Raw genomic sequence first — 14,730 nt, 5'->3', positions numbered from 1 at the left:
CAAGGTTTGGGTGGGGGCGTCCTGTGTCACAATGAACCCGTTGTAGGGGTGACGGAGGACAGGGGCAACAGACCCGGGGCCCGTAGCAGGCCTGGGTTAGTGGAATTTTGGCGGGGGTGTCCTGCGTCACAAGGAAGCGGTTGTTGGAGTGACGGCGGAGAGGGGCAACAGACCCAGGGCCCGCAGCAGGCCTCGGTTTGCAAGTTTTGGGCTGGGCGGCCTGTGTCACAATGAACCCGTTGTCGGGGTTACGGCGGAGAGGTGCAACGGACCCCAGGCCCATAGCAGCCCTGGGTTTGCGGAATTTGGCCGGGGGCAGCCTGTGTTACAAGGAGGCCGTTTTCAGGGTGACGGCGGACAGGGGCAACGAACCCAGGGCCCGCAGCAGGCCTGGGCTTGCAAGGTTTGGGTCGGGGCGGCCTGCGCAATAAGGAAGCCGTTGTTGGGTTCACGTCGGAGAGGGGCAAAAAAGCCCGGGCCCGCAACAGGCCTGGGTCTGCTGGGTTTGGGCGGGGGTGGCATGCGTCACAAGGAAGCCGTTGTCGGGGTGACGGCAGAGAGGGACAACGGTCCCCAGGCTCGCAGCGGGCCTGGGTTTGTGGAATTTGGGCGGGGGCGGCCTGCGTCACAAGGAAGTCGCTGTCGGGGTGACGGCGGAAAGGGGCAAAAAACACTGGGCCCGCAGCAGGCCTGGGTTTGCAAGGTTATGGCGGGGGTGGCCTGTGTTACAATGAACCCGTTGTCGGGGTGACGGAGGAGAGGGGCAACAAACCCCGGGCCCATAGCAGGCCTGGGTTTGCGGAATTTGGGTGGGGGTGGCCTGCGTCACAAGGAAGCCGTTGTCGGGGTGACGGCGGAGAGGGACAACGGTCCCCAGGATCCCAGTAGGCCCGGGTTTGCGGAATTTGGGCGGGGGCGGCTTGCGTCACAGGGAAGTCGTTGTCGGGGTGACAGAGGAGAGGGGCAACAGACCCAGGGCCCGCAGCAGGCCTGGGTTTGCAAGGTTTGGGCAGGGGCGGCCTGCGTCACAATTAATCAGTTGTCGGGATACGGAGGAGAGGTGCAATTGACTCCGGGCCTGTAGCGGGCCTGGGTTTGGGGAATTTGGGTGGGGGCGGCCTGCGTCACAATGAACCTGTTGTTGGGGTTAGGGTGGAGAGGGGTAAAGGTCCCCAGGCCTGTAGAGGGCCTGGGTTTGCGGAATTTTGCCAGGGGCGGCCTGCGTCACAAGGAAGCCGCTGTTGGGGTGACGGCGGAGAGGGCAATGGATCCCGGGCCCATAGCAGGCCTGGGTTTGCGAAATTTGGGCTGGGGGCGGCCTGCGTCACAAGGAAGCCATTGTCGGAGAGACGGCGGAGACGGGCAATGGACCCAAGGCTCGCAGCAGGTGTGGGTTTGCAAGGTTTGGGCGGGGGCAGCCTATGTCACAATGAAACCGTTGTCGGGGTGACAGCGGAGAGGGGCAACGGACCCAGGGCCCGCAGCAGACCTGGGTTTACAAGGTTTCGGCGGGGCGGCCTGCGTCACAATGAACCTGTTGTCGGGGTGACGGCGGATAGGGGCAACGGTCCCCAGGCTCGCAGCGGGCCTGGGTTTGCGGAATGTGGGTGGGGATGGCCTGCGTCACAGGGAAGTCGTTGTCGGGGTGACGGTGGAGAGGGGCAAAAAACACCAGGCCCGTATAAGGCCTGGGTTTTCAAGGTTAGGTCAGCGGCGGCCTGTGTCACAAGGAAGCCGTTGTTGGGGTGATGACGGAGAGGGGAAAAAGACCCCGGGCCCGCAGCAGGCTTGGGTTTGCAAGTTTTGAGCGGGAACGGCCTTTGTCACAATGAACCCGCTGTCGGGGTGACGGCGGAGGGGGCAAGGGACCCAGGGTCTGCAGCAGGCCTGGGTTTGCAACGTTTGGGCGCGGGCGGCCTGCGTCACAATGAACCTGTTATCGGGGTGACGGAGGAGAGGGGCAACGGACCTGGGCCCCGTAGCAAGCCTGGGTCTGCGGAATTTGGGCGGGGGCGGCCTGCGTCACAAGGAAGTTGTTGTCGGGGTGACGGCAGAGAGGGGCCACAGAACCAGGTCCCGCAGCAGCCCTGGATTTGCAATGTTTGGTTAGGGGCGGTCTGTGTCACAACGAAGCCGTTATCGGGGTTACGGCGGAGAGGGGCAACGGTCCCCGGGCCTGAAGCAGGTCTGGGTTTGCGAAATTTGGGTGCGGGCGGCCTGCGTCACAATGAACCTGTTGTCGGGGTGACGGCTGAGAGGGGCAACGGTCCCCAGGTTCACAGCAGGCCTGGGTTTGCGGAATTTTGGTGGGGGCTGCCTGCGTCACAAGGCAGCCATTGTCTGGGTAACGGCAGAGACGGGCAATGGACCCAGGGCTTTCAGCGGGCCTGGGTTTGCGGGGTTTGGTCGGAGGCGGCCTACGTCACAAGGAACCCGTTGTCGGGGTGACTTCGGAGAGGGGCAAAAAACCTCGGGCCCGCAGCAGGCCTGGGTTTTCAAGGTTTGGGCGGGGGCGGCCTGCGTTACAAGGAAGCCGTTGTTGGGGTGACGGCGGAGAGGGGCAACGGACCCCGGACCCGTAGCAGGCCTTGGTTTGCGGAGTTTATGTGGGGGAGGCCTGCGTCACAATAAAGCCGTTCTCAGAGTGACGGCGAAGAGGGGCAAAAAAAGCAGGGCTCGCAGCGGTCTTGGGTTTGCGGGGTTTCAGCAGGGGTGGCATGCGTCACAAGGAAGTCGTTGTTGAGGTGACGGCGGAGAGCGGCAACGGACCCAGGGCCCGCAGCAGGCCTGCGTTTGCAAGGTTTGGGCAGGGGCGGCCTGCATCACAATGAACCTGTTGTTGGGGTGACGACGGAGAGGGGCAACAGACCCAAGGCTCACAGCAGGCCTGGGTTTGCAGGGTTTGGGTGCGGTCGGCCTGCGTAACAATGAAACCGTTGTCACGGTGACGGCGGAGAAGAGGAGGGGGAAGGCAGACCCAACTACAATAGTAAGTAGGTCCCCATGCAGTCTATCAGCCAGTACAGTGTCACATTTGCAGCTGCTTTCCTGTGGGAGCTATCTTCAATACCACACTTTTTCTCCTCAACTCCCATAGAAGAAATACATGTGTCTGTTAAGTTGTACCACTGACTATGGGAGCTACAAGAAAGCAGGAAGGCAGACCCCAGCTACAGTAGTAAGTAGGTCCCCATGCAATCTATCAGCCAGCACAGTGTCACATTTGCAGCTGCTTTCCTGTGGGAGCTATCTTCAATACCACACCTTTTCTACTCAGCTCCCATTGAAAAAATACATGTGTCGGTTAAGTTATACCGCTGAGTATGGGAGCTACAAGAAAGCAGGAAGGCAGACCCCAGCTACAGTAGTAAGTAGGTCCCCATGCAGTCTATCAGCCAGCACGGTGTCACATTTGCAGCTGCTTTTGTGTGGGAGCTATCTTCAATACCACACTTTTTCTCCTAAACTCCCATAGAAGAAATACATGTGTCTGTTAAGTTATACCACTGAGTATGGGAGCTACAAGAAAGCAGGAAGACAGACGCCAGCTACAGTAGTAAGTAGGTCCCCATGCAGTCTATCAGCCAGCACGGTGTCACATTTGCAGCTGCTTTCCTGTGGGAGCTATCTTCAATACCACACTTTTTCTGTTCTGCTCCCATTGAAAAAATACATGTGTCTATTAAGTTATACCACTGTGTATGGGAGCTACAAGAAAGCAGGAAGGCAGACCCCAGCTACAGTAGTCAGTAGGTCCCCACGCAGTCTATCAGCCAGCACAGTGTCACATTGGCAGCTGCTTTCCTGTGGGAGCTATCTTCATACCCACTCACTTGGACTGCTCAGCTCCCTTTCAAATAACACATGCCCCCTCTTAAATTATACCACAGCGTATGGGAGCTGTGGAGAGGCCAGGTATATTTAACCCCTTCCCAGCCGTGGGGATCTGAGGCTGCAGCGCAGCGGAGCCAGCAGCCTGCAGTGAGTCACCCCTGACCTCTGAGTCCTCCCGTGACCCCCTTGTGACCCCCGGTGACCCCAGGCCCCCCTTGACCCCTCCATGACCCATGAGCCTTCATGACCCCCCTTACTCTCTGTGACCCCCATTACTCATCCAGGATCCCTTAGTGACCCCGAAGACCCTTCCATGACCCTCCTTTTCCCCCTGTGATCCCATGACCCCTCCATGACCCCATGACCTTTCTGTGACCCCTCATGACCCCCCCACGCCTCCTGTGACCCCACACATCCCCTATGACCTCCCCTTGCCCCTGTGACCCCTCTTTGCGCTATTACCCTATGTGACCCCATGACCTCTCCCTGATCCTGTGACCCCTCCGTGACCCCACCGTTACCCCATGACCCTTCAATGACCGCACATGATCCCTCTTTGACCCCTCCTTATTGTGTGACGCCCTCATAACCCCCCATTGCCCCATGACCCTGCATGACCCCACGACCTCCCCTTGATCCCATGACCCTGCCATGACCCCGTGACCTCCCGGTGACCCCTCCATGACCCCTCTGTGAGCCCTCATGACCTCCTTTTCCCCCTTTCACCCCTCCTTGCCCCATGGCCTTACGTGACCCAACGACCTCCCGCTGACCCTGTGACCTCCCTGTGACCCCGCCCTGACCCCGTGACCTCCTGGTTACCCCATGACCCCGTGGTGACCCCCTGACCCCTCCAGCTGCCCCGTACTTTTGGTGGTCGGTGAGAACTTCTCTGACGAGGACGCCGTGGTGAGTTATGGGTGGGGTTGGGGGGTGGGGGGCGTGGCCACGCGCTGTGACCCCCTCCATTACCCCGTTAAGCCCCGCCTTCTCCCCTTTGCCCCTCCCCCCCGTGGAGTGTATTGTCAAGCTCGACCCGACCCAAACTTCCTTCCTCAAGGTGACCTTTGACCTCTGACCCCAGGCACTCCCAGTGCCTCCCAGTGACCCCCAAACCCATCCCAGTGACTCCCAGTTACCCAAAATCCATTCACAGTGACTCCCAGTAACTCCCAGTGACCCCCAAACCCCCTCCCAGTATCTCTCAGTGAGTCCCAGTGACTCCCAGTTACCCCCAACCCCCCCCAGTGTCTCCCAGTGACTCCCAGTAACTCCCACTAGCTCCCAGTCACCCCCAGCTCCCCTCCCAGCTCCTCCCAGTGACCCCCAAAACCTCTCCCACCTCCTCCCAGTCCCTCCCAGTGACCCCGAACCCTCTCCCAGTCTCTCCCAGCCCGTCCCAGTATATCCCAAACCCCCTCCCAGCTCCTCCCAGTCCTTCCCAGTAACCCCAAACCCACTCCCAGCTCCTCCCAGTCCTTCCCAGTAACCCCCAAACCCCCTCCCAGCTCCTCCCAGTAACTCCCAGTGCCCCCTTTGCCCCCCCCAGATGGCAGACGGGGGCAGCCAACCCCAACTCACCCAGGTAAAGGGGGGGGGAATGTGGGGGGGGTGGCTTACGGTGTGGGCGTGGCCTGACAGAGAAGGGGAGTGGCCACACCCAAGCCACGCCCCTCTGTGATGTCACGTGGCCACACCCCCCCCCCTCCCCCCCTTGCAGCCAGCCAAGCTGACCAAGGCCTTCAAGTACTTTGTGCAGGGGATGGGCTACAGTGACTGGCTAATGAGCTAATTAGCGGCCTTAATTAGTGCGATTAACGAAGGGCTCGTTAAGGAGGGGGTGTGGGCAATTAGGGAGGAGCTTAATTAGTTGGTTTGGGGTTAATTGCAGGGTTAATGTAGATTAGATAGCCTTAGAACCACTTTGGGGGGGGTAATTAACCTCATTAATGCACTGTAGGGTGCTAATTAACATCGTTAATGATGGGGGTGGGGGTCTAATTAATGAAGAGGCAGGCTCAGCTAATCAATAAGGGTCTAATTAATTAGGTAGGAGCTTAATTAATTGCTCCTAAGTGGTTCATTAGGTGTTAAATGGATTTAGGGCTGCTTTGGGTTGCTAATTAACATCGTTAATGATGGGGGTGGGGGTCTAATTAATTAAGAGACAGGCTCAGCTAATTAATAAGGGTCTAATTAATTGGGTAGGAGCTTAACTAATTGCTCCTGGTGCTAACTAAATGGTTCATTAGGTGTTAAGTGGACTTAGGGCTGCTTTGGGTTGCTAATTAACATCGTTAATGACATTGGTTGGGGAGTAATTAATTAATAGAAACACTTGGCTAATTAATAAGGGTCTGGTTAATTAGGGAAGGAGCTTAATTAGTAGCTTCAGGGGTTAATTAAAGCCTTAGTTAATGAGTAAGGCCGCTGTGGTGTGCTAATTAACGTCATTAATGATGTGGGGGGGTCTAATTAACTAAGTGAGGGGCTTGTCTAATTAATAAGGGTCTAATTAATTAGGAGAGGAGCTTAATTAGTTGTTTCAGGGGCTAATTAATACGTTAATTAGTGATTAAAGGGGAATTAACACGCCAGCAGTGTGTTAATGGGGAGGACTTGTGGTTAATTGTGTTGGGGGTGGTTCTAATTAATTAGGAGGGCGCTTAATTAACCACCTCGCGGCTTAATAAAGCTCTTAATTAATCCATTAACCCTCGGAGCCTCACTGGGACTAATTAAGGGGGGGGGCACTTCATTCACCAGAATCACCGCGGAGCTAATTAACGGTGGGGGGGAGTGTTCGGAGCCTAGCGACCTTCCCCCGCGCCTTAATTAACCCTTTAATTAGCGATTAATTAAGTCGCACCCCCCCCCCCCGGGTTGAATGGAACGGTGCAGCGGCTGGGCGGGGCCAAGCTCCGCGGCGCCTCGCCATCTGACGCACGCCGATTGGCCGAGGCGGGGGCGGTGGGCGGGGTTAAAGCGCGGTGTCTCCCCTCCCGGCAGTGGCCGCGTCCACCATGACTCGCTTGTCCCGGTCCCGAACCGCTTCGGTCGCCAGTTCCGGCTCGGCCGAAGGCGAACGGGGCCGGAGCCGAACCCTGTCCCGCGGCAGCGTCGGGGGAGCACCCGGGAGCCCTTGATCCGCCCCTTCCCCGGTAACGGAGGGACCGCCCGAACCGAACCCGGCGGCGCTTCGGCTCCTTCCGTCCCCCGCTCGGGTGTTTCCGTCCCCTCTCGGGTGTTTCCGTCCCCCCCTCGGGTGTTTCCGTCACCTCTCGGGTCCTTCCGCCGCCGCTCAGGCGATCGGATCCTTCCGCCCAACGTCCGACCGCCGGATCTAGACGGGAGGGGCACTGGGAGTTACTGGGAGGGGGGTTGGGGGTTAGTGGGAGGGACTGGGAGCGACTGGGAGGGGTTTGGGGTTACTGGGAGGGACTGGGAGCGACTGGGAGGGAGTTGGGGGTTACTGGGAGTCACTAATAGGGGGTTTGGGGGTTACTGGGAGGGACTGGGAGCGACTGGGAGGGTGTTTGGGGGTTACTGGGAGCGACTCGGAGGGTGTTTGAGGGTTACTGGGAGCGACTGGGAGGGGGTTTGAGGTTACTGGGAGGGACTGGGAGCGACTGGGAGGGGGTTTGGGGTTACTGGGAGGGACTGGGAGCGACTGGGAGGGGGTTTGGGGTTACTGGGAACGACTGGGAGGGGGGTTGGGGGTTACTGGGAGTCACTGGAGGGTATTTGGGGGTTACTGGGAGAGACTGAGAGGGGGTTGGGGGTTACTGGGAGTTACTGGGAGTCACTGGAGGGTGCTTGGGGGTTACTGGAAGTCACTGGGAGGGACTTGGAGGGGTTTGGGGGTTACTGGGAGTCACTGGAGGGTATTTGGAGGTTACTGGGAGCTACTGGGAGGGGGTTTGGGGGTAACTGAGAGTTACTGGGAGCTACTGGGAATTAGTGGGAAGGGGTCTGGAGCTTACTGGGAGCTACTGGGAAGAGGTTTGAGGTTACTGGGATTTACTGGGAGGGGTTTGGGGTCACTGGGAGTTACTGGGAGGGGGTTTGGGGTAACTGGGAGCTGCTGGGAGGGGCTTTGGGGGCTACTGGGAGTTACTGGCAGGGGGTTTGGGGTAACTGGGGTCTACTGGGAGGGAGTTTGGGGTAACTGGGAGTTACTGGGAGGGGGTTTGGGGGTTACTGGTAGTTACTGGGAGGGGGTTTGGGGGTTACTGGGAGGGGCTTTGGAGGATCCTTCTCCCCCAGAGCCGGATCTAGATGTGCCCCAATGGGATCCCTCCGCCAACGAGGTTTGGCCCCTTTCCCCGCGGATCCTTCCGCCGCTCAATAAAAGCTGCTGCTCCAGTGTGTCAACTGGGTTGAACTGGGATGGACTGGGGAGACTCTTGCATCCAAACCCCACCAAACTGGAACTCTTACACACCAAGTTGCACCAAAACCTCACTTTTTCCTCTTGGAAATGCCTCAAAACCTCACTTTTCACCTCAAAACTCCACCCAAACCCCACTTTTCCCCTCAGAATTGCCCCAAATCCTCATTTTATCCCCCAAAATTGCCCCAAAACCTCACTTTTCCCCTCAAAACCCCACATTTCCTCTCAGAATTGCCCCAAAACCTCATTTTATCCCTCAGAAATAGCCCAAAACCTCACTTTAACTCCCAAAACTTCACCCAAATCACACTTTTCCCCTCAGAATTGTCCCAAACCCTCATTTTATCCCCTCAAATTGCCCCAAAACCTCATTTTATCCCTCAGAAATAGCCCAAAACCTCACTTTTCCACTCAAAACTTTACCCAAATCACACTTTTCCCCTCAGAAATACCCCAAAACCCCACTTTTCCCCTCAAAACTCCACCAAAACCCCACTTTTCCCCTCAGAATTGCCCCAAACCCTCATTTTATGCCTCAGAAATACCCCAAAACCTCACTTTTGCCCTCAAAATGTCACTCAAATCACACTTTTCCCCTCAGAAATACCCCAAAACCCCACTTTTCCCCTCAGAATTGCCAAAAACCCTCATTTTATCCCTCAGAAATACCCCAAAACCTCATTTTATCCCCCCAAATTGCCCCAAAACCTCACATTTCCCCTCAAAACTCCACTTTTCCCCTCAGAATTGCTCCAAAACCTCACTTTTCACCTCAAAACTCCTCCAAACCCCCACTTTTCCCCTCAGAATGGACGTGCGGCCTACCCAGACTCCGACCTTTGGCACTGGGAGGCAACTGGGAGGCAACTGGGAGCGGCTCCTGCTTCTGAGCGCGGCCACAGGCGCTGATTGGACGGAGAGAGGAGGGCGCCGAGCGCTGATCGGTTGCTATGGGGGTGGAGTCTGCCCGGCAACGGGACTAAAGAGAGATGATTGGCTGAGGCGGAGCGGCATCTGTGGTGGGGGGGGGGGGAATGGGAGGGAACTGGGATGAACTGGGGAGGGAACTGGGGAGGGACGGGGATGAGCTGGGAGGGACTGGGAGGGAACTGGGACGAACTGGGAGGGCACTGAGAGGGAACTGGGAGCAACGGGGATGAGCTGGGAGGGACTGGGAGGGAACTGGGACGAACTGGGAGGGCACTGAGAGGAAACTGGGAGCAACTGGGATGAGCTGAGAGGGCACTGGGAGGGACTGGGAGCAACTGGGAGGGAACTGGGAGCAACTCGGAGGGAACTGGGAGCAACTGGGATGAGCTGGGAGGGCACTGAGAGGGAACTGGGAGCAACTGGGAGGGAACTGGGAGCAACTGGGATGAGCTGGGGGGGACTGAGGGGGCTGGGATGAACTGGGGAGGAACTGGGATGAACTGAGGAGGAACTGGGAGGGAACTGGGAGCAACTGGAATGAGCTGAGAGGGCACTGGGAGGGGATTGGGATGAACTGGGAGGGAACTGAGGGGAACTGGAGGGAACTGGGAGCAACTGGGATGAACTGGGAGGGAACTGAGGGGAACTGGAGGGAACTGGGAGTAACTGGGATGAACTGGGAGGGAACTGGGAGGGGACTGGGATGAACTGGGATCAATTGGGAGGGGACTGGGACAAATTGAAGGGAACTGGGAGGGACCGCGAAGAGGTTTTGGTTTTTTATCCCACTTTCAGCCAGTTTTGACCCATTTTTGACCCATTTATTCCATTATCCCCCAATTTTATCCCATTTTTAGCCAGTTTTGACCCATTTTGACCCATTTCCCCCCATCTTTGCCCCATTTCCCTCCATTTTCGACCCATTTTTGACCCATCTTTGACCAATTTTGAACCATTTCTGACCCATTTTGACCCATTTATTCCATTATCCCAATTTTTTACCCATTTTGAACCATTTTTGACCATTTTTGACCCATCTTTGACCAATTTTGACCCATTTCCCCCCATTTTTGACCCATCTTTGACCAAGTGTGACCCATTTTCTCCATTTTGAGCCATTTCTGACCCATTTTGACCCGGTTTTGACCCAGATTTGACCCAGTTCCCCCATTTATTCCATTATCCTCCAATTTTATCTCATTTTCATCCATTTTTGACCCATTTTCAACACATTTCCCCCCATTTTGACGCATTTTCAGTCATTTTTGACCCATTTTGACTCATTTTTACACAATTTATTGCATTATCCTCCAATTTTGACCCACTTTCAGCCATTTTTTACCCATTTTGACCCATTTTTGACCCATTTCCCCCCATTTTTACTCCATTTATTCCATTATCTTCCAATTTTATCTCATTTTCAGCCATTTTTGACTGATTTTTGACCAATTTTGACCCATTTTTTACCCCATTTATTCCATTAACCCCAAATTTTATCCCACTTTCAGCCATTTTTTACCCATTTTGCCCCATTTCTTACCCATTTTGACCCATTTTTGCCCCATTTCTTACCCATTTTGACCCATTTATTACATTATCCCCCAATTTTATCCCACTTTCAGCCATTTTTTACCCATTTTGACCCATTTTTTACCCCATTTATTCCATTAACCCCCAATTTTATCCCACTTTCAGCCATTTTTGACCCATTTTTACCCATTTTGACCCATTTTTTACCCCATTTATTCCATTAACCCCCAATTTCAGCCCACTTTCAGCCATTTTTTACCCATTTTGACCCATTTCTCCCCATTTTTTACCCATTTTGACCCCATTTTTCACCCATTTTGACCCCATTGATTCGATTTCCCCCATTTTTTACCTATTTTAACCCATTTATTGCATTATCCTCCAATTTTATCTCATTTTCAGCCATTTTTGACCCATTTCAACCCATTTCCCCCATTTTCAGCCATTTTTTACCCATTTTTGCCCCATTTCCCCCCATTTTGACCCATTTTTGACCCATTTTTGCCCCATTTCCCTCCATTTTTGACCCATTTCCCATTTTCAGCCATTTTTACCCATTTTCGACCCATTTCCACCCATTTTTGCCCCATTTCCCCCATTTTCCCCAAATTTTCACCCATTTCCCCCCATTTCCAGCCATTTCCCCCATTTCCCCCCATTTTTGACCCATTTTTGCCCCATTTCCCTCCATTTTGACCCATTTTTGTCCCATTTTTTACCCATTTTGACCTATTTTTGACCCATTTATTCCATTATCCTCCAATGTTATCCCATTTTCAGCCATTTTTGAGCCATTTCCCCCCATTTTGCCCCATTTCTGCCCCATTTCCACCCCATTTTGCCCCATTTCTGCCCCATTTCCCCCCATTTCCCTCCATTTTGACCCATTTTTGCCCCATTCCCGCCCCATTTTTGCCCCTCAGCCTGCCCCCTCCAGCGCCAGGTAGATCCCCATGGGACAGTGGTCGCTGCCCTGGGCCCGCTGCTCGATCCTGCTGTCGCACAGATCCTTCCTGCCCCTCTGGGACCACAGGCAGTAATCCAGCCTCCAGCCCACGTTCCTGGCCCTGGCCCCACTCAGGTAGGTCCAGAAGGTGAAGGCGTTGGGCAGCGAGGGGTTAAACACCCGGAAGCTCGAGGAAGCCCGCCCCCAGCAGCTCCCCAAACGCCTCCCTCTCCTCCCGCGTGAACCCGGGGCTCCTCTTGTTCCCCGACGAGTTCATCAGGTCCAAGGGCTGGTGGGCGACGTTGAGGTCGCCGCAGATGGCGACCGGTTTGGACCGGTCCAGCTGGGACACAAAGGAGCGGAAGCGCTCGTCCCAGGCCTGCCAGAAGCTGAGGCGGCCCGGGCCTCGCCCAGAGTTGGGCACGTAGACGCAGACGACGCGCAGGGCAGGGAACTCGGCCATCAGTACGCGGCCCTCGACGTCCAGCTCGGGGTCACCTGCTGGGGGGACACACAGGGGGGGATAAAAACGGGCTTGAGTGGCACAGAAGGTCGCTTTAGTGGCCAAAAAGGGGATTTAGAGGCCTAAAAATTCACTTTGTGGCCCAAAAAAGAGGATTGAGTGGCCCAAAAAGGGGCTTTAGAGGCCCAAAAAGTCATTTTAGTTGCCCAAAAAGTCACTTTAGTGGCCAAAAAGGGGCTTTAATGGCCTAAAAAGTCACTTTAGAGGCCAAAAAGGCAGTTTAGTGGCCCAAAAAGTCACTTTAGAGGACTAAAAAGGGGCTTTAGAGGCCTAAAAAGTCACTTTCGTAGACAAAAAGGGACTTTAGTAGCTCAAAAAGGGGCTTTAGAGGGCCTAAAAAGTCACTTTCGAAGCCAAAAAGGGACTTTAGTAGCTCAAAAAGGGGCTTTAGAGGCCTAAAAAGTCACTTTAGTAGCCAAAAAGTCATTTTAGAGGCCCAAAAAATCACTTGAGAGGCCTAAAAAAGAGGCTCTAGAGGCCTAAAAAGTCACTTTTTGGCCCAAAAAGTCATTTTAGTGGCCCAAAAAGTCACTTTAGTGGCCAAAAAGAGGCTCTAGAGGCCTAAAAAGTCACTTTTTGGCCCAAAAAGTCACTTTAGTGGCCAAAAAGGAGCTTTAGAGGCCTAAAAAGTCACTTTCGTAGCCAAAAGTCACTTTAGTAGCTCAAAAAGGGGATTTAGAGGCCTAAAAAGTCACTTTTGTACCTAAAAAGTCACTTTAGAGGGCAAAAAGGGGCTTTAGAGGCCTAAAAAGTCACTTTAGTAGCCAAAAAGTCACTTTAGTGGCCCAAAAATGGACTTTAGAATCCTAAAAAGTCACTTTTGTACCTAAAAAGGGGCTTTATAGGCCCAAAAAGGGGCTTTAGAGGCCTAAAAAGTCACTTTTGTACCTAAAAAGGGGATTTATTGGATCAAAAAGAGGCTTTAGAGGCCTAAAAAGTCACTTTTGTACCTAAAAAGTCACTTTAGAGGCCTAAAAAGGGGCTCTAGAGGCCTAAAAAGTCACATTTTGGCCGAAAAAGTCATTTTAGTGGCCCAAAAAGTCACTTTAGTTGCCAAAAAATCATTTTAGTGGCTAAAAAGGGCCTTTAGAGGCCTAAAAAGTCACTTTCGTAACCAAAAAGTAACTTTAGTAGCTCAAAAATGGACTTTAGAGGCCTAAAAAGTCACTTTTGTACCTAAAAAGTCACTTTAGAGGTCAAAAACGGGCTCTAGAGGCCTAAAAAGTCACTTTAGTAGCTCAAAAATGGACTTTAGAATCCTAAAAAGTCACTTTTGTACCTAAAAAGTGACTTTAGAGGTCAAAAAGGAGCTCCAGAGGCCAAAAAAGTCACTTTTTGGCCCAAAAAGTCATGTTAGTGGCCCAAAAAGTCACTTTAGTTGAGGTCGCTGCAGATGGCAACCGGTTTGGACCGGTCCAGCTGGGACACGAAGGAGCGGAAGCGCTCGTCCCAGGCCTGCCGGAAGCTCAGGCGGCCCGGGCCTCGCCTGGAGTTGGGCACGTAGATGCAGACGACGCGCAGGGCAGGGAACTCGGCCGTCAGCACGCGGCCCTTGGCGTCCAGCTCGGGGTCACCTGGCAAGGGGACACACAGACGGGGATAAAAAGGGGCTTTAGGGGCCCAAAAAGGGGCTCTAGAGGCCAAAAAGTCACTTTAGTCCTCAAAACTCAACTTTAATGGCCTAAAAAGGCACTTTAGTGGCTCAAAAAGTCACTTTAGAGGCCTAAAAAAGGGCATTAGAGGCCGAAAAAGTCACTTTAGAGGTCAAGAAGGGGATTTATTGGCTCAAAAAGGGGCTTGAGTGGTCAAAAAAGGGGCTTTAGTGGCCCAAAAAGTCACTTTAGAGGCTCAAAAAGTCACTTTAGAGGTCAAAAATGGGCTCCAGTGGCCTAAAAATACACTTTAGTGGTTCAAAAAGTCACTTTGTAATAAATAATGGTCAAAATTGTTATTGTTGAGCAAATTGAGTGGGATGCAGTTGTGTTGTGCATGTTGTTATAAGCAATGACTCTGTTTGTGTAAGTTTTATTATGTTTTGTGGAACCTTGTAATAGTAGTTAAGTGGTTAAGCCAACACCTGGGCAGCGCTCAGAAGGTGCAACAAAATAGCGAAACTTCAAAGGCAGGAACACCCAGCAACATTTTTCACCAATCTGGAGCTGGTAGATGAGCAAGGACCACGCGTGGACACTGTCAACTGACCAACCAGAGACCGATTCGTCGCAGTGTCCCAGCCCATGAAGGCGAGGTGGGGGGAAAACATATATAAGGACATGCAAAGGATGAATGTGTGTGCCGTGGGGGAACTGTTGCACTTCCCCCGGTCACCCAGCACTGTTTGCCCTTTTATCACTTGCTACAATTGGTTTAATAAAATTCTGTTTGGTTAAGAAAGCTTTAGAGGCTGATTCCTCTATAACAATGTGACCTTTCAGAGGCAGTTGTTGGGATTTCAGCAGACATTTCCAGTTCAGCCCATGCTGACTGCTGCCCTGAGGTGCAGCTGCTGAATATGAATATGATTTCTGTTTGCTGGTGAAAGCAACACAGGGGATGTTTTTGTCTGTGTTTGGT

General features: G+C 53.6%; 1 protein-coding gene and 1 pseudogene across 1 annotated transcript in view; one reads left to right on the top strand and one right to left on the bottom strand.

The window, feature by feature from the left end:
• LOC133629269 (scavenger receptor cysteine-rich domain-containing protein SCART1-like) overlaps window positions 1-9,117 on the top strand; it is a 60,225-nt gene extending 51,108 nt beyond the window's left edge. Inside the window, exons 19-23 of the mRNA XM_062019924.1 lie at window positions 4,692-4,743; window positions 5,384-5,419; window positions 5,555-5,580; window positions 6,844-6,995; window positions 9,035-9,117. Coding sequence (XP_061875908.1) covers window positions 4,692-4,743; window positions 5,384-5,419; window positions 5,555-5,580; window positions 6,844-6,995; window positions 9,035-9,117 — 349 coding nt within the window. The remainder of the gene's footprint in view (window positions 1-4,691; window positions 4,744-5,383; window positions 5,420-5,554; window positions 5,581-6,843; window positions 6,996-9,034) is intronic.
• A 2,489-nt stretch (window positions 9,118-11,606) lies between these two features.
• Window positions 11,607-14,395, bottom strand: LOC133629268 (DNA-(apurinic or apyrimidinic site) endonuclease-like; annotated as a pseudogene).
• Window positions 14,396-14,730: the final 335 nt, after the last annotated feature.

The sequence above is a fragment of the Colius striatus genome, unplaced genomic scaffold, assembly GCF_028858725.1.
Source record: "Colius striatus isolate bColStr4 unplaced genomic scaffold, bColStr4.1.hap1 scaffold_35, whole genome shotgun sequence".
NCBI classification, from domain to species: Eukaryota; Metazoa; Chordata; class Aves; order Coliiformes; family Coliidae; genus Colius; species Colius striatus.
This window is presented reverse-complemented; position numbering and strand designations above follow the sequence as displayed.